At 47.5% G+C, this 25,846-nt stretch overlaps 3 protein-coding genes across 17 annotated transcripts in view; 2 read left to right on the forward strand and 1 right to left on the reverse strand.

Annotated features, from left to right (window-relative positions):
• Nucleotides 1-18,105, reverse strand: Npl4 (nuclear protein localization 4). 2 transcript variants are annotated; one of them, XM_077416735.1, is made up of 13 exons: nt 18,037-18,105; nt 15,497-15,577; nt 15,205-15,409; nt 14,820-14,964; nt 14,620-14,757; nt 14,178-14,481; nt 13,931-14,068; nt 13,691-13,838; nt 13,273-13,433; nt 1,607-1,758; nt 1,389-1,527; nt 801-1,126; nt 1-394 (listed from the first exon to the last, which is right to left on the reverse strand). In XM_077416735.1, the coding sequence occupies exons 1-13, from the start codon at nt 18,088-18,090 to the stop codon at nt 346-348; spliced, it is 2,040 nt and encodes a 679-aa protein (XP_077272861.1). In that variant the 5' UTR covers nt 18,091-18,105; the 3' UTR covers nt 1-345. The 2 variants fall into 2 exon arrangements, with proteins under 2 accessions (XP_077272861.1, XP_077272862.1); XM_077416736.1 differs by lacking the exon at nt 18,037-18,105 and adding an exon at nt 16,192-16,469.
• LOC143903276 (uncharacterized) lies at nt 2,152-13,930 on the forward strand. Of its 8 annotated transcripts, none has more exons than XM_077416741.1 (5): nt 2,436-3,333; nt 6,769-6,831; nt 7,245-7,562; nt 8,540-8,689; nt 8,772-13,930. In XM_077416741.1, exons 2-5 carry the CDS (start codon nt 6,817-6,819, stop codon nt 10,116-10,118), a joined length of 1,830 nt encoding a protein of 609 aa, XP_077272867.1. In that variant the 5' UTR covers nt 2,436-3,333; nt 6,769-6,816; the 3' UTR covers nt 10,119-13,930. The 8 variants fall into 8 exon arrangements, with proteins under 8 accessions (XP_077272872.1, XP_077272867.1, XP_077272870.1 ...); XM_077416740.1 differs by lacking the exon at nt 2,436-3,333 and adding an exon at nt 3,576-3,772; XM_077416739.1 differs by lacking the exon at nt 2,436-3,333 and adding an exon at nt 4,086-6,133.
• Nucleotides 16,798-25,846, forward strand: part of LOC143903278 (uncharacterized) — a 17,405-nt gene continuing 8,356 nt past the window's right edge. For 3 of the 7 annotated variants that reach the window (XM_077416751.1, XM_077416747.1, XM_077416752.1), the window contains exons 1-3: nt 21,585-21,608; nt 21,708-21,804; nt 25,003-25,094. In XM_077416751.1, the coding sequence (XP_077272877.1) occupies nt 21,600-21,608; nt 21,708-21,804; nt 25,003-25,094 (198 nt within the window). In that variant the 5' untranslated portion in view covers nt 21,585-21,599. Of the gene's footprint in view, nt 16,934-19,197; nt 19,799-21,584; nt 21,609-21,707; nt 21,805-25,002; nt 25,095-25,613; nt 25,785-25,846 lie in introns of those variants that run through there. The other 4 variants (XM_077416748.1, XM_077416753.1, XM_077416749.1 and 1 more) reach the window with 4 other exon arrangements.

Raw genomic sequence — 25,846 nt, forward strand, 5'->3', positions numbered from 1 at the left:
TTATTATTAACGATAAGAGAAAACTTTATTTTGAATACGATATTTAAGTAAACAGCGGATATATATATAACGTTTGAAGAGCCTACATGTCTCTAGTTCCCTTTTATCGGTCAATTATATACCCTTACATTTCATTTGCGATAACCATTTCTTTGCAAGTTATCTCGCAAGACATTACGTGTGTCTGATACTAAGGAATAATAGTTGAATATTAATCATGAAAAAAAAATATATATATGATGTACATAAGATCTATAAATTGTTTAATGCCGAATATTCATGCAAATTTCTAACATCGGTAGCATCGTTAGGCTCGACTGAACTCCTGAACTCATGATTCTGTTATTAAAACAATTCCCTCATCATTTCTTCGTCATATTCCTCAACATCTCTTCTGTAAACATATAAAAAATTCATAGTAAATATTTCTGATCTGTTAAAATCATTTCGTAAGTCACAACTTCACAAGACATTCTGCTAGGATTAATATTTAGGCCGCCGAACCGTCGCAAACTGGTTACGGATTTAAAAAAAAATTATGTTACGGGGAGAAGCCTGATAGGGGTGAGGGAAATACGTCAGTCGGAAAGTACTTTTGTGGTGTTTCTTTTCTTCCTTTTTTTTTTTTTTTTTATTCACTCATAAATAAGGCCAAAGATGCGTAGAAAACAATCGTTACATCCGCAAGGACGCGTTACACGTCAGATCCTGCGGAAGCGAAGTAGTAGATTCCAAAACAGCACCCCTTAAACGCACACTGAATTTCGCCGTTAGCGCTTCTGACAGTTTATTACAAGTACCTTGGCAGATTGCACATCTCGCAAACTGCTAAGTCCGCGGCATTGAGAAAAGTGCAGTGGGAACAGGTCCAGAGAGCTTGGTCGGGCGGCGGATTCGCGATCGGCTCGGTACCGACGCCTATCCCGCCGCTGGCCTCCGCGGCCGCGCCCGCGGCAGGCAACGTCCTCGAGCTGTTACCGAAGGACGAGGTTTGCGGCGGACGCGACGACGTGGAGGTCACGGATATGAGCTGCTCCACCGTCGCCCAATGCTCCGACTGGGCCCACTCCGTTGCTTTCTGCTTGTCCTTGTTGCGAATAGCTTCGAGCAGCGGCAACATGTGGTCCTGTAAGACAGAGTATTTTTGTCGATAATCATTGGAATATTGGAGAGCTTGGTGATAAAGCCTCTTAGTTGCCTCTTAGATGAAAGAAAGACTCGAATTTTCAATGTTTCCACGCACGATACAAGGAAATCTTGAATGGAAAGTATTGTTCCATTGTGACAAATGACACAACGAGTGTACAAACGTAAACAAATATCCCGGGTAACTGAGTAATAAATCATAATATTGCCATTCCATAGGTCAGAAATGCAAGAAGCTGCACCTTCATTGGATACATATCCATGGTAGCGATGAAGAGGAGCAAGTGAAAGTCAGAAGTCGCCTCCAGAAATTGATCGCTGTTAAATTGCTGCATGTAGGTGCACAATGAATTGAATTCCTGGACCTGTCCATCGATTTGCCTGTGAAACAAAGATTTAATACGAATAACTCTCAACAACTATATTCATTTATACATAAACAATGTATTTGTCTGCATACCTGTTTTCAACTGGAAATGGAGTGACGTTGTCTTCCGTGAAGAAAGTAAATTGTGGGGTAAGCGGAGTGGACGCAGGTACGTCTACCAATAAGTATTCTACTGGCAGAGGTCTTGCTAGTCTCGTCACCTCGTTTCCATACGTATCTTTCTCCTGAAGAAAAAAAGTACACGTTTACATTGTATAAAACCGTGCTTATTATTTCAGTGGACAAAAAAAGTTTACATACTTATTTCTACCATTTTTTCAAGTACGTAACTACACGCTATCTATATTCCTTTTTCGCGTTCTTTATTAAATAGGCTACCTTCGCATTTGTACATTACAATTTGACGCTTTGAATTATCTACGTTTCTAATGATGGGATTTTCAAGTCGGGTCATTTATTAAGAAAATTGTGAATCATCGCGCGCTACGATCTTTTTCCTCCAACTATATTTACGCGAGCGTTACTTCCGTAGTAACTCACTACAATTCGCTCGCTCACGCGGAGTGAATTGTCGTGAGTTACTCCAGAATCAACGCTCGCGTAAACATATAGTATACCCGTAAATTCTTTTCACGACTCGTGTTCCCGCCATAAAGATCAGTTCACAGTCCGCCATGACGCGGCGCGAGGGGCGCGCGCACGTGATTGGCGACGCCCCGGTCGCGCGGCGCCGCACGTGATTGGCGACGTAGTTGTCGCGTGGCCATTTGCCACGCACGCGACGAGAGCAGAGCCGCCGGGACGAAGCGAAGCGGAGTAGCGGAGTTGCGACGCGACGACGACGCGACGCACGACGCAATCACGGCGACGACGGCGGCCGGGCGGCGAAGGGAGGTTAGTTAGCGACAGAGAGACGTATGGGACATACGCATGCGGAACCAGGGGAGGGAGAGGAACGGACAGGGGCGAAACGAGACGAGGAGAGCCGAATCGAGCGCGGCGGCGGCGGCGGCGGGAGGGGGAGAGGCAGCGAGAGAAGCGCGTAAGCGACGGAGCGCGCGACGCGGTGCGGTGTGTGTCGGTCGTCGCGTCGGTCGGTCGGTTGGTCGGTCGGTCGCCGCCATGCCAGTGGTTAGTTTAGTGAACCAAACATCATGATGTGGCAGAACGTTCGTATGAGCCGAGGCCCGTAGCCGCGCGCCCGCGTTAACCGGCATGCCCGTCTTTACGTCATCCATACAGTAAACACTCACGACGTTCGATAAAAACACGTATTAAACACGTAACGCGAAAAGTACAAAAAAGTATACATACACACACGGCACACGTATAGATAGAGAGGGAATATACGTAGACGTATATATTACGGTAAAGAGAGAAATAAAGTAGGGAACCCGCATTAAGCGATTCAGCGGAAAAAGATTCGCGCGACGACGACGACGACAGCGGCGGCGGAGGCGGCAGTGGCGACGAGGCCGACGACAACGAAAACGAGAACGGCAACGACAGCGGCGGCGGCGGCGGCGGCGGCGGCGGCGGCGGCGGCGGCGGCGGTAGTGGTAGTGGTGGTTGTTCCTTGTAGTGGTAGTGGTGGTGGTTGTTGTTCCGCGGTGCGAGCGGAACAGCGCGCGGCGCGACGTCAGGCCCGATGTAAATCAAAGTTGCCGAATCGCACGGCCCCCGGAGCGTACGTCGCGCAGTGAGCATCGCCGCGGCACGCGCCGCGAGTGACGGAGTGCCAACGGTGGTCAGCCTCTCCATAGCCGCGGCAGGGTGACGTTCCGCGAGACGTATACACGGTACGGAAGCATTTGCAATGAAACCTGCTGTGCGGACAGACCGAGAGAGAAAGAGAGAGAATCGGAGCGTCTGGACGTGTGCGTGCGTGTGTCGGAGCGGCTGTGCGTGTGCGTGTGCCAAGAGAGAAAGAGAAATCACACGCGCGCGCGCGCGCGCGTGTGTGTGTATGTGTGTGTATCTATATATAATATATGTATATATAGATGCATGTATCTCACGTAAAATGCGCGCGCGCACAACCACGAGGAAGAGGGGGGGAAGAAGCGAGACGGAGCGCGCGCACATTCCCGCGCGCGGAATCCGCGTCTGACACGCAGTACTCAGTAGTCTCTACGACACTCTATACGAGCGGTTTTTCGATCCGCGTGGGTTTGTGGACTTGCCGCGCGCGACTCGCGATCGGCGGTTGGCTCGGGCTCGGGAGCTCTCGGCGTATAGGTAAACCCCCCCTCCCCCTCCCGGCGAGCGGGCGAGCGAGAACATCCGGTCGAGTTTTTCACGCGACGTCGGGCGACGACGGACGGTTGCGACGCGACGCGCGACGTCGCGAGGAAGTGCCTCGCCGAGCAGCACTCGATACGTTAAACCTCCTCCTCCTCCACCCCGTCCGCCCGTCCTCCCGCGCCACCGATCCGAGGACTCGTCGCCCCCTCCTCCCCCCGCCCGCCCCGGTCGGCCCCCTGCCTTCCTTCGCGCCCCCTCCCCACCTGCGTTTCGCGCGCGCGAGAGAGGCACGACGTCGCGCTCAAAGAATGGCGAACCCCGTGCGCGCTCCGCGACGATCTCGCCGCGACGGTTTTGGCGGGATTTCCGGCGCATGCGCGCGGACCGTCGCGAGGTGCCGTTCTCTCGCACACTCTCACTCTCTCTCTCCGTCGCGCGCTCTCTCGCACGTGCGCGCGCGTGCGAGCGGACGAGCGAGCTCGCCGAGACGGCTCACGGCTCACGGCTCCTCTTCGAGGCCTCTCGTTGCATAATGACTTATCTATCGCGCTGATACCGCGCCGGATACCGAGAGTCCGTCCACCTAACCCTCTTTCGCTCAAGTTTTCGCTTCGGTACGGCGCTTTCGCGGGCCACGACGAGCGCGGGGCGCGGGAGCATCGTCGTCGTCGTCATCGTCGGCGGTATCGTCAGGGTTCGCCGTAAATAAGGAATCCCTCCGACCGTCGCGTCGAGGAACGGCAATTCGCCGCGGAGAGCGCGGATCGTTGCTCTCCTCGACGAATAGGTCCTCTTATTTACACGTCCTACGCATCCGCGCGCCACGCGTGTTTGCACAAACGCGCTTCTCGAAGCGAGGGACTCGCGTCGCTCCGAAAACTTTTGTCGAGAGACAGCGGCGCGACTGAACGGTATTACCCTACGTAAATCTCTCGAGATATTTAAACGGGAAGAAAATCGGAGTATATAAGGTCGATTCGAACGATGATCGGTTGGAGAGACAGCGACTCGATCCGATGGCATCGAGGTGGTTCCGTCCAAAGGTTAACACTCGCGGGTTAAAGCGTTTCGCCGGAAGTGATATTTAATTAGCGTTTATTATCGACGCCGAGTTTTTTCAACGCGAGCCGTACCTCGCTGTCGCGAATGCGCGTTTCAAACGTCAGTGGAATCTGCCGAGAGACTCGTTTGATTATACGCTCCCTTAGCAAACTTGAATGATAATTGAGCAGAGAACGGGATAGCCACGCTGAGAAAAATTTTTTTTGCATTTTAGTAAATATTAGTTTGCATACAACTGTGACTTTATTAAAACGAAGAAAATTTTCCTTATTATTAGTATGTTTTTTTCTCGGTGAATGCACGTGTACCAATAAAGAGGAAAATTTTCTTCATTTTAGTAAACGGAGTCACAGTTGTATGTAAATTGAAGATCAAACGAACTTAACTGTAAATGAAGTTCGATCGAAATTATATGAAGGGCCTCGTTCGAAAAGATTACAACGTGTAGTATACCTCGAAGAGAACGAGGCCTGAAATATAACTAATATTGAAATGCAAAAAATTTTTTTCTCAGTACTTACAAATCTGACTTTAAATTCAACGTTTCTAAATTCGACGATTGCACTGTTATGCGCGCTGCTCGGAATAATTAAAGAATCATTCCCCTTTTCTTTTAGATTCTTGTCTATAAAATGAAGCGAACGTCGACGGTTACGGAAATTAAGATGTCTCGTTTACGTAAAGATCCAGCCTGGACGTCGAGAAATAAAAGTGTCGCAGCCATCGGTTATCCGGGATACGCAACGGCGCTACGAGAAGCGATCCCGTAATCGATTTTTCCAGGGTGTTATCACGTGTTGCGTATGCGTATCGTAATTTACATTACACGGCGCTTATCGAAAACACTCCCCGCAGGGCGGCACGGTCAAGGTGATCGAGGCGACGACGGACGGGTGCACGGGGGGGAAGGGTTAAGGGCGAGCGGCATCGCGGGCGAGCTCAAGTCGTCGGGTCCGCGCGCTTTCCCGCCTTTCGAGGTATCCCGGACGCGAATCGGAATTCGCGCGGCACGAGTTGTGTTTACCCGTCGTCACGTGTGCGACGACGACGCGGCGGCGGCGGCCGCGTCGTATCGATTCCTCCGAATCGCGCATTCAAGCCTCGAGGCGAGAGGGAAAAAGCGGACGAGTGGACCAGCCGACAACGTAGGGACGTAAACAATACCGCGAGAGACGACGACGTCGCCGTTCGTGCCCTGCGCGCACACAAAGAGAGAGAGAGAGAGAGAGAACGCGAGAGGAAGACGCACGTTCGCTAAACGGGGAAAACGTCGATGACTCGATGACGCACGAGGTGCGATATGGGTCAAGGAATATAGGCCGACACGACGACGACGACGACGACGACGACGGCGGCGGCGGCGGCGGCGGCGGTTTCGCGCCGCGCTGCGTGTTCTTGAAACCGGGAAAGTCCACGGCGACGGGACGGCAGACGAGTCTACGGTCGAGTCGGCGCGTGGAGACCACGTAGTGATCGTAGTAACGTTCAGAGAGGGATTTCGCGTTCCGCGCGAGAAAAAGCGACGATGTGAGAGATATAGGGAATACAGAGCGGAGCACGTAGAGCGGAGAGAGAGAGAGAGAGAGGGAGAACGGTGCGCAGCGAGGGAAGTGCGTACACCGAATGTTTTGTTTACATACGCGATTGACGGCGGGTGACCTTTTACGAGTCTCTTTCCTTCGCGCGAGGTATATCCGAGGCTACTCTTCCGCGTGAATCGCGGCAGTGCCCGCGTGACGCGCGGTCCCGAAGCTCGTTGATTTCCGCCGCCGGAGGCAGCTTCCCTACCTCGCGTCCGTAAATCGTGCGCGACTCTTCGCGTTTCGAGAACCGCACGAGTATCTGTGTGAAAAAGTTTCCCCGATATTCCGTCCTGGAGGCGGAAGCCGCATCTCGGCGCGATTAAACGTCATCGCGATCTGTTTCAGGGGCACGTAATCGACAGGGGAAGCTACGCTTCCGTAATTCGCGGCGTGATGTTGCTCAAACAGGTAAATCTCTCCTCTTCTGCCGGAGTAAACTTGAGCGGGATGTGAACGGTTGGAAACGGTGGATACACACCGCTGGGAGCGAGTAGCAGACTTGAAGGAAATTTTCGTATACGATGACGACGAGTTACGGCACGAGGCGTTTCTTATCGCGATCTTTCGAACCTAACGTTGGATATCGATCGACGACTGGATTCCGCGATCTAGCGGTGGAAGTTTTATTCTAACGTTCCCTCGCGCGATATAGGCGGAGAGAGAGAGAGAGAGAGAGAGAGATATATATAAAAAAAGAGGCTTTACATGTGTGTGTGTGTGTTTTCGCGTCTCGCGCGCGCGTATACGTTTTGCGACGAAATTTGCGAGGCGCGAAGGTGGGATACGCACGCACGATGTGTACGTGTGTATTGCGCTTCCAGATGCTGGATCCGAGTGTGCTAACGGACCTGGAGGAGCTGACGCTTTGCGGTTGCTGCAAGCAGAAGTACAATGACGTGGAGCAGTGTCCCAAGTATCTCAGCTGCAAGCACTACTTCTGCCTACGGTGCATCGAGAACAATTTGCTGAAGGGACGCGACCTGTTCTGCGCGCACTGCTGGAAAAAGACGGACCTGGGCGACCAAGGCCCGGACGCTCTACCCACACACTCCGCTCTACTTGCCCTGGCCAACAATCTGTCGTGTTTCAAAATCACGCCGAACAACACGTCCAACAAACTCGTTGACAAGGAGAGAAAGGTAATTGCTCCCCTAATCCAACGCTTCGCGAGCGAGATTCTTTTCCCTGAATTTCACGAGCCCGATATTATTTTCCGCGTTGCTTGAAACATTCGACGATAATATACTGAAAAGTCGGAGATCAAAATGTATAAAGTTTGTTTCAAATATAACGATCTAGGTAGGATGATCGTCGTAGGAGAGTATAATAGCGTGACCCGTTGCGATCTTTATCTACTCGGAAACGATCCGGGAAGTATTTGTATTTGATTTTGAGAAAATGAAACAAATTGCGACGCCAGTAATGCAGCAAAATGGAAACGACATTGGAGTAGATTATTTCTGCGACGCAAAATTACGCGATGGTCGATTCGTTTGAATTCAATCGTTGCTATCGAGATATCTCTGCTGAATAAAATTGCGTCACGTGGGATTTTTGGACGACGAGAGATCATTCGGCCGCTGCGAAACCGCGCGTATACGGTAAACGGCGAGCTTTTGCCGAGAGGGACGGGGTAACCGGGGTAACCGCGAGACACACGACACGCGCGTGCGAAGCCATATCGAGAAGGAACGATTCCGGCAATAATAGGATGATGTTGTAAGAGCGTCATCACTCTCGTTTTATCCCCAAGTGCGGTCTGCGATAATTTCGATTTTCCCCTTAAAAAGATCCCTACGAGAAATGCATTTCGTCTTCTACTTGCGGCACTTTCTGCTGGCAGTTCGTGAACCTTCGTTTATCATGTAAACACGTGGACGCAGTATAACCAGATCGGGGACCGAGAGTCACAGACAGTCGAGCGGTGGGGAATACGCGCATAAAGAGAAAGCACGTACGTGTGCGCTCGGAACTTCGGTTAGCGAGGCACGTACGTGCTTTCTCCTCGTGTGCGTATCCCCATCGTTCGGCTCTTCGTGAGTCTCGGTTCCCGATCTGCTTACACTGCGTGAACGGTTTCTCCTCGCGGATCGATAATGCTTAAATATTTTCGCAGAGCGAGAACTGTCACACACACGGAATGCCACTGGCACTGTGGTGTGCGACGTGTTGCACGGCACTTTGTAGAGCGTGCGCAAGCCCGCAGGATCACCCGGGTCATCAGATTAAATCGCAAACCGATGCCAAAGAACAGCTCATATCCGATGTAAGTTTTTACTATCTTGTCGATCGGGCCGATCCTACGATAAACGAGAAAGCTAACGACGAGAAAAAAAAAACGTTTGCAGGTTCAACAGGAGTTAGTCACCGTGGGTAAACTGACGGCGGATATTCAGAGACTGGCCGGACAGCAACGCGACTTTCTGTTGAAGGTGCTGGAAGCGTGCATGACATTGAAAACGCATGTAGAAACGGATCTGCAGAACGGCTGGGGTCATTTTCCCGAGATAACGGAGGCGCGCGAGACCCTAGGTAAGACGAAGATTGGCCTGCAGATGAGCGAAACCCCGGGCGACGTGTACGGTCTACATTCGCAGCTGGTTCTCGAAAAACAAAGATTGCAGTCCAAGTGTCAGGAAATGATGCTGCAGTGTCAGCTGGATGATCTCATCGGCAATTCCGGAGTGGTATTTGATTTCGCCTTGTTGAAGCAAGCATTGGCGGGCATACACGCGACGGATCCAATCATTTCTCAGGGCAATGGTAGTCGTATGTCGAATCATCTCGCAGCCACGCATAACCCACTCTTGTTTCTTGTGAATTATTGCATGTCGCAATTGTACACGCGTCACATCGTCAGCAAGCAGCAGCACATGCCGAACGGCTCGATGGAATACCACCATTCAAGTATGATGCCACCGCCACCGCAACAGGCGCCATCGGTTCACGTTCATCAGGGTCCACCGCCGCCACCCAACCAAGCTCCCCAGCAGCTCCTCATTCCACCCGGTTCACCGTCCATCAAACCCGTACCGCCTGCACCGCCCAATGCCATAATGCATCCACAGCAACAATCGACGTTCATGTCTGACGCGATCGGTACCGGCGTCGGCGGCGGTAGTCTAGTGACCGTCCACTCGTCCCCGCAACCGCCGTCCAACGCGATGACGGCGACGTTGACGCGAGGTCCCGCGAATCCGTATCCCCTGTACTATTTCAACATCGAGGTGAACGGCTCGCCGCACGGGCGTATCGTAATCGAGGTGCGACCGGATGCGGCGCCGAAGATGGCGAAGAATTTCAGCGTGCTGTCGACGGGGGAGGCCGGAATCGGTTACAAGGGCTGCACGATATTCCAGTGCTGGGAGGGCGAGTCCGTGATTACCGGCGACTTCGAGCTTAACAACGGCCGCGGTGGACGCAGCATATTCGAGGACGGTTATTTTATGCCGGACGATACCAAGTTCCCAGCGGTTAGGGGCGCGGTGGGCATGAGGCGAACGCAAAAGCGGCACGACAACCTCGGCATGGTCGGCTCGCAATTTCGCATAATACTGCAGGAGATGCGCGGCTTTACCGGCATCTTCGGCCACGTAGTCGAGGGATTGGAGCTGGTGGAGAAGATATCTACGTTCGGCGACCAGACCGGCAAGCCTACCAAGAATATTCAAATCACGAAATGCGGTAAATTGTAACGTTTATGCTATCGCTGTCGCGCGGTTTGTTGCAACGCCGGGTAAATCTCCGAGAAATGAGAGTATGTACTCCGTATATATGATATAATGCCGTATACAACACGTTTTCCTGCTCTAGATAACCGAAGGAAAGTCGCCACGGTATCCCCGACTCGCGCGCGTTTCGCGGGAGAAACTTGTACGTAAGAAGAAACGTGCAAAAAGAAATCGCGTTACACGTAATTGTCCGACGACGGGTGACGATTATTGTTACTATTATATCCGCCGCGCGTATGTCCGCTCGGGGAGATCGTTGCGACACGTTTATTAGCTCCGCGAAATCCTCGAACGCTCTGTACGAGTCATGCAACTTAATTAACTATTAACAATAGCGTCTAAAGATGTCGAATCTATTTTTAAAACATGGGCGTGTGCGAGAAGATGAAAGAGATAAAAATCCATATTTTGCTATTGACTGGGAATCGATACGAGATTCTGCTAACAATAACGACGATGATCGATTTACACACGAGACACACACACACACATACATACGTACCTCAGAGATCGACCGTGATATCGATACGACTTCTCTAGCTGATATACGACATATTTGTTTTTTTTTTAGGGAGAGAGAGGTCTGACGTTTATTTTGGCTATTATCGGCATTAACTCTTCTACGACGTTGTAGTTCATAGAACGCGTTTGTCGCGCGTTTGAACGTGATATAATGGAGAAAATAATACCGCGTGCGGATCGCGGCAGACGGTTCTCCGGCCGGCTGCGAGCGCAGCTAATGTTTTAAGTCGTAGATAGCGAATAAAAGGAAAAAAAAGCACGCGTAGAATAATCTGGGAATTTAAGTGTAGCGAACTGTATCGGAGGCAACCGAATCGTGTGTCACGTACGCGAGACACATTTGCGAAGGAAACGAAAGAGATGGAAATCTGCGCACGAGCGCAAACATTCGACTCTTTCGATTCTCTTGTCCTTTTATTTTATTTTTTTTTCTTGGCGACCTTCGCGACTTGCTGCTAAAAGTCGTGAATCGCGTGATTCCATGTACGCAGGTCTCGTTTAGATATCTTAGCCGAGAGAGGTGGAAGAGATATCGGCATAGTTAATCACGTAGGAGGGCAGGTTTATGGTTCGTCGGACACGGCGATCGCGTATCGTATCGTATCGTTCCGTTCCGTTCCAGGGGTGCGAGGAAAAAGAGCTAAAAGGGAAGAGAAAATAAAAAAACAGAGATATTCATCGCGCGCGCGCGTTTTGCGAAGAAGAATCTTGCGATCACCGCCGCTCGGATACTTGCGGCCCGAGCCCGTTTCCCTTTTCGTTCTTTGCGAACTAGCGAACCGTCGTGGGTTATATCTGTATTTAAGATTAGATCTCAAAATACGTCGCATATGTATGCAAGGCCTAAATACTACTACTGTAGACCGTAAGCCTCGTGTCGTCTAATCGGAAAACGGAAGAATAAAAAAAGAAATGTGCGGATATATATATATATTAAACGAATCATTCCTCGATACTATATATCGAAAAAATACTACGATATAATGTAACTGCGTTATAATTACTCGTCTGAATCCTCGTAATGAAATGCGTTATTATCGTTACATACAATGTCACACACGCGCGCGCGTACGCGGGGAGTGGCTGCGTATCTTTCCCTCTCACGCGAACACAGCACGTGCGTGCGAATATATCTCCACGCGCGTACAAGGCAAGGCACACTCACTAATAAGCAGAAATTGCACGCCCTCGCGTCGTCGCGGATATGCCTTCTCGAAGAAAAGCCTCATTCGATGTTGAACTTGAAAGTTTTAACACTTGTTGATTAGCTGATTAAAAAAAAAAAAAAGGAAAACGCGTCTCTCGCGATCGACGTCGCGATGATTGACGCGATGCGAAAAACGCGTCACGTCGCGTGTCGTCTTTAGGGATAAATAACTCGCTCCTGTACGATCAAGAGCGGAAATGCTGTCTGTGTCGAGTGTAGCGAACCCGAGAACTGTGTTTATACATCGAGCTTCTCTCTCTCTCTCTCTCTCTCTCTCTCTCTCTCTCTCTCTCTCTCTCTTTCTCTCTCTCTTCTCTAAAGAAGAGAGATCAGTAAGTTGGCTGGCTGGCTAGCTAAGATCTAGAGAAAGTCCAGCGAGACTCGTAGATAGAGAAGCTGGTTCGATCTAAAGCAGTTCGCAATCTCTTCACGACGGAAGGCATTTTTGCTGTCGATTGCACATGTACAATATTGTATACACGACGACCGTAAGGGGGTTGGGAGGTGGGGGAGATTGGATGATTGTGTGTTCGAACGGATGGATGAATGAACGAATTCTCTCGTTTCGCTGCTGAACGGGGAAGACTTCGACAAATTGTAACTCTTAGTACGTAATCGTAGACGCAATCGTGAGGAAAAGAAGAACATATTGTATCGAAGCGAGTGAAGATTAAGCCCAACTGTACACGTACATATACACAAATAACACACACACACACACCCACACACACAGATACAGATACCTATGCGCGCGCGTATGCATATATATAAACTACGTATATTTTTATGAACGTGATGAGGTTACAACGCATAGCTTGTAATATCGATTCTAATGACCGACCGATTTACCTGGCCCCTCGCGTACGATTAAACGATTGAGCGGCTGTAAGCACTTGGACAAGTTCTTTCCTCGCCTTTCTACCTCGCCATTATTTCCCTCGGTATCTCCGTATCTCTCCTTTTTCTTACTTCCGCTCTATCTCTTTCTCTCTCTTATTCCCCCGCTCTCGAGTTGCGGTGATCATTGAAAACGCAAAGATCGTGATTTTTTTTCGGGTTCGCGGTAATCACACCGTAAGAACCATCGTTTAAACGAATTTTATTATTTCATTATACATGTACGAAGTGAACGTTTATTGCCCCAACTTAAATGTACTTTTAATCGATCGATTTTGAGTTATTCTTTCATGTATTATAATTTGTTCGTATCCTATATCTATATCTTAAGTTGTGCGACAAAATTGCGTAAATTCCAATAAATATTAAGCTGCGATAGACATACGTGAAAAAAATTCGAAGGCACTCGTTCGATATACATGTATTGTTAGATCGAAGTGATTCGAGAAAGCGTAATCGAATAGAAAATAAAATCGATATGTTTGAACTTACCTTATAGAAGACATCCGGAACGTATTGTTTGTCGGTGGACTCGATCACGTAGCCCAATTCCGGTGCGTCTTTCGTAGGAACCAAACAGCCGTCTCGTACCAACGCCATGCATTGATTGGACACCTGATAACCCTCCATGTGCACTTGATTTTTATCATCGCCTGTAATATTCCGGAGAAAAATATATATGATGAATGTATCCAATAACTAGTTTTGCATGGCGTTTGTAGCAGAGATTTCGTAATATTCGAAGGAAATGTTATATTGTATTATTAGGTTGATTAAAAAATTCGTTCTTCTTTTTCTATATGGCCGGTGTCCTAATATGACACGAGAAACAAGCTTTTTGATCAACCTAATATCTTCGAAACAAAAAGGATACATATGTTATAAAAGTAAGATTGTAAGATTGACTTACCTGTGACGCAAACAGTTACAAATTTTGAGCCGAAATAACCGTTAGGCGAGAAGCGGCAGGGGTTTGGGTAACGATTTTGAAAGTACCCAGCCATAATGCATTCTTGAGCGGATAGAAAATGGCTTTCTATATTGCGGACGTGTTTGACCTGGTCGAATAAAACTGACGAAGTTAATCGCCGCACGTACGAGTTCGGTATTAAGAATGAATTATATGAGGAATAAAAGTGTATCAAATTACCGTTCCCTTCTTGATATCGTCGGCTATGAGGTCAGTGAAAATCCATCCGACTCTCCTCAGATTAAGTGTCCGGCCTAATTCCTCGACTAATGCTTCCTTCTCGTCCGGCAGAAGTCTTATCGTGTCTTTTGTACTTTCCTGACCAAGAAAAAAAACAGAACAACGCGAACGTTACTCTCGATACTTGTTAACCAATAGTGTATGTTTATAGATTTGTCGTCGAAGATTGTATACGAGCGCTATGTACCTGCGGTGGTTCGTATATGGCCGCAACGACTGCTCTAATTCCTAGCGGAACATCCGAATGTACTTCGTATTTTCCGTACAGATAGCCGATACGTTGGTGCCCAGTGCTGCGCCAGTAATTAAGAAAACGTTCTACTAAACTAGCATTTTCGAACATGACGTTGTCCACGTGACGATAAGTCTGGCGGTTCAGAGTGATTGAGTTCGGTTGGCACTTGCTGCAGATTCCTCGCGGCCACGGCGGATGGTCCTTGCAGCCAGTCTTTATACGGCAGCTTATGTCGTCTAATTGTATAAACTTGCCCCTGCGATAAATATATATATATATATATATATATATATATATATATATATATATACATATATATTATATATACGAGATACAGTCGAATATTTTGTCATGATGTTTACAATTATTTCACGACGTATTTCACACGTATTACCTATCAACTCCGGCAGTGAGCTTCCTGAGATATGAATGAAAGGACAGATGCTTGATATTTTGTTCCTTCAGGTAAATTTCGTCAAAAGGTTCCAGAGGCGAACAGTGAACGCAGCATCCTCTCGCTCCATGCCGACAACTGTAAAAACAAATTTCTCTTTCTCACTTGCACACTATCCCCGAGTCGTTTAGATTACTTACAGTTTTTCATCGCGTTTACGCTGGATCTTGCCGTCCAGCTTCCATAATTGCTCATCGATATCATTTTCGACTACACTTGACAGAGATCGCGGCATACCAGATGAACGATTTGTAATTCCGTTAGCAGCGTCCATTGGGCCTGATTCTGTATCGCACAAAACAATATAGAAACCTGACATTTGACGAACAAGATGGCGTATGTCTCATAAAAATTTTATGCCGTTTTTTAGTTTGACATAAAATTTCCTAACGAATGCGCTTGATGATTTTATGTTATTATTTTTAATATTGGATAACAGCATGCTTTAATTTTAATTCTATGTATCATTTCAAGTATGTTCTGTGCGTCGTAGTTCTACCGCGTGTGCGAATGAATCGTCAGTACCTGTAGAAGTGTTATTGGAGGCACTACTGGTCGACGGGGCACTCCACAGTTGGGTGCCATTGGCTGGCACAAGGTAAAGTATATCTCCATGAGAAAGACCGATTCCTGACACCGTTCTACTTCGAGTAGACGTAAGTGGCTCCTTTTGACTTCGTTGCTTGCAGAGATTAAATCCAAAACTATTTAAATCGAAGGCTTCATAGACCTGAGGACCAAGAGACAATCGGAGATAAATCCCACTGACAATTGTTCCACAATTATATATTTACAAAGGCTATCCTGCGATCTATACCTTCTCGTAGAGTCGAGAAATTGTATCAGAAGGTAGCACTTCTATGCGTTTTGTACCCTCTGGAGACTGCACACGTACGATCTGGAAGTAAATAAACGCAGTGTATAATAGACAAACTCATATTTATTCAACAAAGACAGTTTCTGAGCATTGTACACGAAGACCACACGCTCCTAACTTTGTGCCCTATTCGTTTCACTCGCGTGTAAATGAAATCTATTCGAAAACCAAGCGACAGAAAAGAATATTCCAGTCACTTCTGTACAAATTTCCACGTCGGACGTTTCACAATAACAATCAAAGACTGGCACGAGGGAGAGCCCCTAGCTTAATTTCTCTCTGCAAAAGTTACATAATTACATCCGAGCAACTGTCAAGTCACGAGTCAACCGTCAAAATAAGAGAGAGCGGACGTCGCGAGCTTCGTTCGCTAATGTTCGTCGAAATTATTCTCAGGAAAGACGAACGCGAAGGGGACCCAAGGACCAGGTATAGCCACGAGGGGGGGGAGGGGGGGTCTCGGGAAACGGGGCCCCCCGATCGCATCGCTCGCGTCTGGGAATTTTTCACTCGCGGCCACGTTGCGACGGCGAGAAGCGAGCGGCGGGGAAAAGGGTAGACGCAGCTTCCGCTCGCGTCGTACGCGGGCCCGGGGCCCCCAGGGGGGAGGGAAGGGGGCCGCCGCGTGCACTTACGATATTTGACATCTCGCCGGTGTCGGTGGTGCATCAGCTGTTCAGCCCGCTGTGTCGTACGGGCCGCGCGAGCGTGCGTCGGCGCCAAAGTCCCTAGAGCGTCGCGGCGACGCTCCGCGCGACGACGAGGAAAACTGTCGAGTCAACGTCGGTGGGGCTGACCTAACCTCCACGCTCGCTCCTTCTCCGTTCACCTCGCGCGCCGTCTCTCTCTCTCTCTCTCTCTCTCTCTCTCTCTCTCTCTCTCTCTTTCTCGCGGTCGACGCGAGCCCCTACGAGTCCTACACGACGGCAGCGACGATCACCGATCACCGAATGTCGCCGAAGACGCGACCACCGCACACGCGCCCCTCTAGTCCGCTCACCGTAAACCCGTCCGCGACCGCGACGCGTAAACCGTAAACGACAGGAGTCAGCTGAGCTGAGCTGAGGCTGAGCGCGCGCGACCGACAGAGAGAAACAACCCAAACGGGACGCGACGATTATTCCGCCGTCGTCGTCACGCTCGGCGCGTTACAACGAAAGTGAACGAACTCCCGCGAGAGATCTCGACGAGGCTCCAGGCGAGCGGCGAGTCGGCGAGCGTCCCTGCCCTGCCACTGGTCGACCGGGGGCGAGAGCGCGAGCTGCGCGAGTCGAATCGAGTCGAGTCGAGTCGAGTCGAGTCGCTGTCACTGTCGCTGGTGCACGCGAAGAGTCCCCGGGGGAGCCTTTGCTCGACGGCCGACGCTCTCGACGCTGGGTAAGTCTCTCTCTCTCTCTCGCTCTCTCGCTTGGCGCGCGCCGTTCGCCGTTCTCTTCGGCGACTCCGAAATTCTGACTTTCGTGACTTTGCTTCTCTCTTTTTTCCTTTCTTTTCTCTTTTTTTTTCTCTCTCTCTCTCTTTCTCTCTCTCTCTCTCTCTTTCGCTCTCTTCGACCGTAATCGCGCGAGCGACAGACGACAAGGACGACAAGGACGACGAGGACGACGCCTCTCCTCTCTCGCGGCGGTCTCCGCGCACTATGCAACCTGCCCTACGACGGAGTAGAAGCGGACGCTGACCCCTGGGCGCACTTTCGAAAGAGCGTAGCGCCGTCGATATAGCATTTCCGACGCGGCGCGCGGCGCGCGGCGCTCGTGAAATCGGTCGCGCGCGTTTCCGACGCTGCGCGCGCCGCGCGCTCGGGGGACTTCCGCTTTCCGGGAACGACCTCCTCTCCGCCGCCCGCGACTTCTGTCTCCCGCGATAGACGCGTCTTAGGGTGGCGGCGGGGAACGACGCGGTTAGGGGTGAAGTCGTGATTAGGGCTGACTTCGGCGAAACTCGATCTGCGATCAACTTGATCGGCAATTGACTCAAACGCTGCAAAAGTTTCGCCTGAAGTAGAATTTCTAGCCAGTTATTTCTGGCTTATTGTTATTTTAATGTTAAAGTTAAACAATTAGACCCTGCAGTTTCGCCAACGTCGATTAACTGTAACCTTCGATCAAACTCACTCTTCGTCTCTTTCTAAGTTGGAAAGAGAAGTTAATCGACATTAGTGAAACTGGGTCTTAATCGTTGATTAAATTAATTCTTTGATGAATTTGAATATAAATGGCTATCATTGATAACTTTCATAAAAATCTCTAATATGTATATGTATGTTTATTGGTTTCCCTTGAGGCTATACGTATACAATTTCCTGTTACACAAAACACCTTAAAACTCAAAATCTCTAATAAAAAAAACTCTAGTAAATTCTCTAATAAAAACTCTAATAAAAAAAAGTTTGAAATTTCTCTTAAATGTATGTAAGTTTTTGGAGTTTCATACTTCTCATCGTTTTTGCTCTATTTTGTAACTTTTTAAATAATCCTTACTGTATTTGAAGGAATTTTATTCCCGCGGAGCAAGATGTAACATGCATACACCATCCGTAATATATCTTTATTATAGTTGCTCCATTTGCTATCCGTAAAGCTACGGAACATCCAACGCGAATTCGCGTCGTTGCGGGAACAAAAGACGCGTCGAACCGATCGCGAATCGTTATCTGGTCATGGCCACGCCGGTACCAATCGCGCCTGCACTTTACCAGGTGATCGTACTCGGATATAAATAAACTGGACGCTGGCTGGCGCATCTTTCATCGGCGAACGATAGATGAATTTTCGTGTAATTATAGAGCGGCGCGGTCCACTTGACACTGCAAATGCTTCGGAGCATTATTCCCTCTTCTCTTTTCTTTCAGCGAAGAAAGAAGGAGAAGAAAAAAAACGCTTCCAAGCGTTCGCAGCATTAAATGCTAGCAAGCTCGAACCTTACGAGTCTTACGAATTTCCCGGATATTCGTGAATCTCTCATTGACGAACACTTGCAACTGCGGCTCTGCGCGATGTTTCTCTCGTTAGCTCTGCGACGTTACCCAAATTCCAAGAAAGCCCGTTTATTTCAGCTGCTAAAAACCATCGCGTCTCTCACGATATAACTGAGTTTAGAAATATTCTCTCTGACGCTTGGAGAGATTTTCTCTCGATTTGCGTCGCATTCTCTATCCGGAACGGAGAATCACGTGTATTTTTGACGCGCATATCGCGCGTATTCCAAAACGCGCCTGCCAGGGTCTCACGCCAACGTCCATTATGTTTCGGAATAACTGTGAAATCACAAGGTGATATATAAGACTGATGTATATCGAAAAAAACACACCTACGGAGATAGAGATACAGATAGAGATAGACTTTAATATAGCATATCGCGCGTACGAGAGTCGAACGTCTCGACCGAGTCGTCCACACGTCGTTCGACGCAGAGCGACGTGACTCAGCGACAATAGCATTCGCGTCTTTTAACGCGCGCGCTAACGCGTTTTAACGAGCCGACGTGTCCCTCCTCCGAAGGAACGCGATAATCGTGCGTGACGTGCAATCGTGTGATAAATCCTGACGATGCAGATCGCGGGACGGATCGGCGAATGGCGACCGACGGTCCACTCATTGTTAAACATTAAGGGATGAAATTTAAATCAATATACCTTGAGTTAAATAACATTCTGTTACTTTTAACTGCCACGTGTGTCGAATTTTATTATTTTAAAACAAAACAGTATTACTTGAACTCCATTGGTTTAATTAAACTAACATCGTTTCAGTTAAACCAACGGACATATTGAGCAGGAGCACCGGCGACCTATAGGAACGATGAAAAAAAATGACTCAAATTGAGTATAATTTGACCCCACGAGTTTAACAGTAACTCGCTTATGACCCTCTTTACCATTTCTTCCTGCCAAGAACGACTACCGCGCCGTGAGGGACCCCGCGGCCCGCGGAGGCCGCGTACTCCGGTGAGGATTTCGGCGCGATCAGTTTGCATTTGCTAGCCGGTAGTCATCTAGCGCGAGAGGCGCACCCCGGGGGACTCTCTCTCTCGAGAGAGACCTATTCGCGCGCGTCCAAGTTCTATCCTCATCGTCGTCGTCGTCGTCGTCGTCCAGCATCGGAGCCGCGTCGTTGGCTCCTCGTCCACGGTCGATTCGCCCAGGAGTCCGCCCGCCGCTTCCGTCCGCGCTTCCCTTCCTTCCCGCGGAAGGTCGTACCCGACAATCGATCCACCTGTTAAGCCGTCAATGAGAGCAGGAAGGTAGGCCTCGTTCGAAAAACTCCTCTTCTTGTTCCTCGCGAGACGACGTCTCCCCTAGTTTCATTTCAATGTGTACTTCCTTCTTGTATTTTAATGTTAAAAACGAAGGGATATTCCGTATTCAGGGAGAGAAGCGTTTTTGGTAAGACGGATTTATTTTGTGACAAAGAGAGAAGGTAAATAAAAAGTCATCGTGGTTACATAATAAGATAACGAAAAATCTTGAGATTCGGTCATGCACTCGCGAGCTTTGATTTAAGACGCTGTTGTCTTATCACTGCAAGATTTTGACGGATTCCCTCGTTTGTATGGAGATACGTTTGATTTGCGAAATTGGCAGGAATATATGCTTCGAGGAGTAAATTATTAAGGAACTCCAATAAAATGACAAGTAATATTTTAATTAGTCTCGTTAGGTATATACTTTTTTAAAATAATAACTTGGCAAAATTTGCCTTGGACGCGTATAAAACTTGGATTTTTTTCTGGAGATTCCGCAATATCTCTTTAAATTACTTAGATCGCGTCAAACGATTCATGAATGAAGACTAAGCTATATAACTATAGTTCCACGTAACGTTGTACGCGTCTAAATCGCTGACTCACTTTAACGCGGTGAAACTCCCTCGGTCTCGTCATGCGAGACTAACTAAACGATTCTCTATGCGAAACTGAACGAGCGAGAATATCGAAGAAGCGTTTGTGCCATAATCGGGAATAAAGGAACAGTGTTCAAATCGTAGGGTCAAATTATACTCAATTTAAGCCTTTTTTTAAAACTGTTTCTATAGGTCGCTTCTCACTGCTTCTCTCAATATGTCAGTAATTTAATTGAACCAATAGATTGTTAAAATAATACTGCTTGATTTTAAAATAATAAATTTCGACGTACATTATAGTAGTTAAAGATAACAAAGTGTTATTTAATTTAAGGTATTGTTTCAAATTTCATCTTTTAATATGTAACAGTGTTAAATTTGTTACACCGTTAAATTCGTGTGTCAAATTATACTCAATTTGAGTTATTTTTAACCATTCCTATTGGTCGCTACTGCTCCTGCTTAATATGTCGTTAATTTAACTGAACCAATGGGGAGTCAAAATAATATTGTTCTGTATTAAAATAATAAATTTCATACACATAATGGTTGAAAATAACAAAATGTTACTTAACTCGAGGTAATGGTTTAAATTTCATCTTTTAACACACATTTCATGCACATTTAACAGTGAAGGCTTGTGAGAATTCCCGGCACTTTCCGAATTATCCTTTCGTTGCGGGAGATCACTCTAGATGCGAAGAGCTTTGAATACCGTTCTGTCGGATTGTTCGTAGCATAACGTTCGAGCATAACGACAGATATTTTTCCCCACATTTATATAAATGGAGATTTATTGTCTGGCGGAGGTGGTCGAGGCCCGAAATCCGAAATATTTTTGGACACACGCAAACCTTTTCCTCGCACGTCGTGCGGTCGATTATTAGGATTGCGCGCGCGGATGATATATCGAAAGTCGCCTCGTAGCCGGCGTTACCGCCTCGTCGTTTTCCCGTCGAGACGTCTTTGAGAGACGGGTCATATAGTGTGGGAGCACGGGCTCTCCGAGACGAGAACGGGTATATTTGCGTCCCAGTCCGTTACGTACGGCAGAGCCCGAAGTCGTAAGGTACATCGGAACGGTGTATAACATCAGAATATATTCCGGACACCGTGGCGATCACGAGGATATAGACGCGTGAATTTTACGCGTAAAAATCGAAAGGATCGTACGGCATATTTTACGAGCCCGGGAAACGCATATGCGGATCGTGTGTGAAAATTTCGGCGATTGTTATTTGAATTTTACTTTAAGTTTGTAGTAATTACTGTAATTTATATAAGGGACGTTATTTGCTTTCTTTTTTCAGGGCAAGATGGAGGAGGAAGATATGAGTACGACAGTGGAGCTGTACATTTATGACCTTACCAAGGGAATGGCTGCGATAATGTCGCCGTTTCTTATCGGTAAGCATGAGAAACCGCGATGACATGAATGATAGTATTAACATTTACGTGACATATCGCTCGCATTTATCTTTTTAACTTGATTTTTTTAGGATTATTTCATTAGAACGAAGGTCAGCGTTCAATCGCCGTGTTTCATAAATAAAAAGATAGTAATTTATAAATCTTTTAAAGCAGAGATTATTAGCTTTTATTATACGCGAATTTGTGAAATTAATTAAATGGCATGAGATCCCGAAAATGTATTCTGCGTTATATACACATATCGAGCGATGTTTACTTATTAAAATGTAATTAAATGGTGTTCGCGCGAGGGGCAAACAGCTGTCTCCTAAAAATGTGTCATTGACCCGAATTTAAAGAATCGAACTCTGCGTCACGCGGCACCTGCGTGTATCGATGACTCGCAATATTTATTGAAGCGGAATGCTGTTTTCGTCGTTGTTTTCATCGGGCGCAATTTCAAGCTCTCTTACCCTTGAGCCGGCGCGGGGTGTGTTATTTAAAGATATATAACGTGACACGGAAAACGTTTTTCTTTGTTATGCTTCGTGGAAACAGCGACTGCAGTTTTTCCGCCTTCGTTGTTGCAAATGGTAAACAAAGAACTGACATATAACTTTTATATACATATATTAATAAAACGAGATCTTTGCATTTTCGAACATCGAGACGATTACGTTTCTTAAGACGTTAATTAAGACCTCCGAATGTTGAGGACCGTCTTGGTTACTTCTCATTTTAAATGTTTGTGATATCGCTGCATTTCGCGACGGCTGCAATTCAAGTTTACAAAAAAAAAAAAGCTGACGTGGTCAATTGGTTTCGTGATTCATTTCCTTCGATTCTGCCAGTCATGCACGCGCTCGTGATCCGCGGATTATCGCTATTGCTTGTCGTTGCTCCTCTCGGCGCTGCTCGACTCTTGCCAGATCGTACGGACGATTTCGGATTAAACGCGATTCAAATATAAACAGCCGTCGACAATCGGTCGACACTTTGGGCGACGATGACTCAGAGAAGTGACGTTGTCGTCGTATCGGCCGGCTTCGTGACGGATTAATCGTCGATGCGCTCCACTGGGATGCAACGAGAAACACGCCGAAGTGACAGGGGGTCGTGTCGTTTTCTTGGAACGTACACAGTTAAATATTAAAGGGTGAATGTTAAAGCAATACCTTGAATTAAATAACATTTTGTCATTTTTAACTACCATGTGTGTCGCAATTTATTATTTTAGCATATTTATTATTTATTATTTTAAAATATTATTTTGACTCCATTAGGTTAGTTAAATTAACATTGTTTTAATTAAATTAATTACATATTGAGTAGCAGTAGCGACTTATAGGAATGGTTAAAGATGATTGAAATTGAGTATAATTTGACACTATACGCGGAAAGAACGGTTTTGCTGAACTATCTAAAAATTTAGCTAGATATATACAGATCTGAAAATAATTTTGTTGCACCATTAAAAGAATTATAGCATTTGGACATTTTAGCAATCAGTTTGAATGTTCTACCTAATTATTTTGATGGTGCAACAAAATTATTTCTTGATCTGTATATCTAGCTAAATTAGCTAGATACTTCAGCAAAACTCTTCTTTTCGTGTACGAATTTAACATTTAATGTAGAAATTAAGTTGAAAAGGAGTATATAAATAGCACATTTATTCGCGCGTGCAGGTGCTTTAGGTAACTAATTCTTAGGGATTTAGAAATGAATGACTCGAAAGGCGGAGTCGCAAAGAGAGGCGCGTAAACGCGCGCGGTATGCGCGGCAATAATTTATAGAATCGCGCGTGCAACCAACGCGGAAACGGCCGGAAGGGGTGCCCCGTAAAACCATGCGAAATTCCGTGTGGATGGCGTAAAGCGCGCGAGGCAACACGCGGACCGTGCGCGCCACGTGTTCACAAGCTATAATACGTTCCCGCACTCTCGGGCGTCGCGGCGTCGGCGTCGTCTATTTTCGAGTGCCGTCGAGAGTGCAGCGATCGTTCCAACGCTCTGAGAAAATTTCGATCTGAATAAATTGGCAGTTGTTCCAGACCGAACGAGTGTCAAGTGAAACCTTGGGATTCTTGCGGATAAATTGTTTTGACAACGATACAGTTATAGAGAGATTATGGAATCCTCCCGGGAAATATTTCTCAGACTTATTCCACTTACAAGAATTCGTGACGTCCCAATCGAATTAATGTTATATGTCGCTGTCAATTAATTATTCAATAATTATTTCTGGTCCCCAATTTGAAAAAGGGCTTAATTTTATATATTATAATTTATATATATATAATAAAAGGTGCGATTATTTTTTTGTCAAGGTATTAAATCGAAAATTTGCATTACGTAAAGTTACGTTCTATAAATACGTCCCGTTGCATCTACGGCATCAAAAGCCCGGCATCGTCGCCTGCCGTCTTCGAATTCGTCGTAAACGTTCGGCGATCTCGCACCGCTCTCTGGAAGTAATTATAACGGCCAAGTTATTTCTTGCGAGGTCGACATCACCGGGAGGCCCGAGAGGCGCAATGAGAAAGCCACGAGGCGACGCGCGTGTACGCGGATGTACTTAGCTATTTCCGCGGTGCAGAACTGGGTCGAAGGAGGCAACATTACGGGTCCGCAAGCTCGAGCTTCATCCGGGCCCGCGAGATCTTCGCGTTCCGGTCTAACCGGCGAATTTACGCGAGGACAAGACAAATCGTGACAATTATTATCGTCCCCGTCGGTCCTTGGACCGAGTATCGCGAGCCTGAATTTAAGCCTGTCTCGTGGCTGCTTCGTTGGATCACACCGGGGATACAAATAGAATCGGTCTTTATGTAATTCCGAATTCTTTCTGAATCCGAAAACTTGGAACCAGCTAGTTTTCCACGATAATTTTGAGAGAAGTCTTTTAATTTTTATCTTCCGAAAGATATACGTATATCAAGAGACGTCTTACGTTGATAAACTTTACCAAATTACAATTATTTGCACTGCTGGATATTTATCGTATGATTATTATTATTTTTATTAGTATGGTGAAATTCTACGATTGCCAATTATTATTAAGTAATTGTCTTCTATTTAATATAAAAAAAAGTCCTAATTTTGTATCGAGAAATAAAAGTGTTGGAAAGTACTATGTTATACTACAGCATTTTGTTTAAAACGGTGATCGTTAATCTTTGACTTTTGCTCGTAGGTCGCCAGTTGGACGGAGTATGGCACACGGGGATAGTCGTGTACGGAAGGGAGTACTTCTTCGGTCCCGCCGGCATCCAGAGTGTCCGACCCGTGAGTATTCTCCGCCACTGGCGGATCCGATTATCTCGATCGGGATGCGATCGGGAGCGTTCAGTAGCGCTGCCCGCATCACGCTCGCGACGCCGGGCGAAACGCTAAAATACAACGCCGGGTTTTCGTTCAGTCACGCAGGTCAGGTGGTTCCCGTCGTGCCGTACTCGATACTCCGCCTGAGCGCTTTCTTTCCTCCTCGTGAGTATCCCCCGCGCGTTAGGAACATCGACTAGCGGTTGAACTCCCGCGGCCAGTATCAACAGCGCATTATTAGTAAGCACCGCGTCCTGCCGCCAACAAGCTCACGGGGGCGAGATTTCTTGCTTTGCTGAATAAACACCTGATTCATTCTTCCAGTGCTTGAGCTCCACTCCCACGTAACAACGTTTTTTTTCCTTTTTCGTTTACACGTTGCTGCAGGAATATTAACAATCTCAGGTCGGGCATCGCCGCCACCCAGAGGGGGTCATCGCGCGACAAGCGCAATATAAATAACCTGGGGGCCGCGCTATCAACGAGCCGAGGGAATTAATGGTCCCGTCGCTTCCCGTCGCGCTTGGTGCACCTATCAGGGGCCTATCGGCCACGTCGAAGTCGCGGCCGATGATCGGAAGGCCTAGTCGTAGAGCGGCGGAGTCGCTCGGCGGGCCATACGATACGCTAGACACGAGCGGGAACCTAAATTTGGTGCGGTTCAATCCGAAAATAATTCCCGCTGCACGCACACGTACACGTCTGCCCGCGCACAC

Source organism: Temnothorax americanus, unplaced genomic scaffold (genome assembly GCF_048541705.1).
Source record: "Temnothorax americanus isolate GAGA-0224 unplaced genomic scaffold, ASM4854170v1 Scaffold45, whole genome shotgun sequence".
Classification (NCBI taxonomy): Eukaryota; Metazoa; Arthropoda; class Insecta; order Hymenoptera; family Formicidae; genus Temnothorax; species Temnothorax americanus.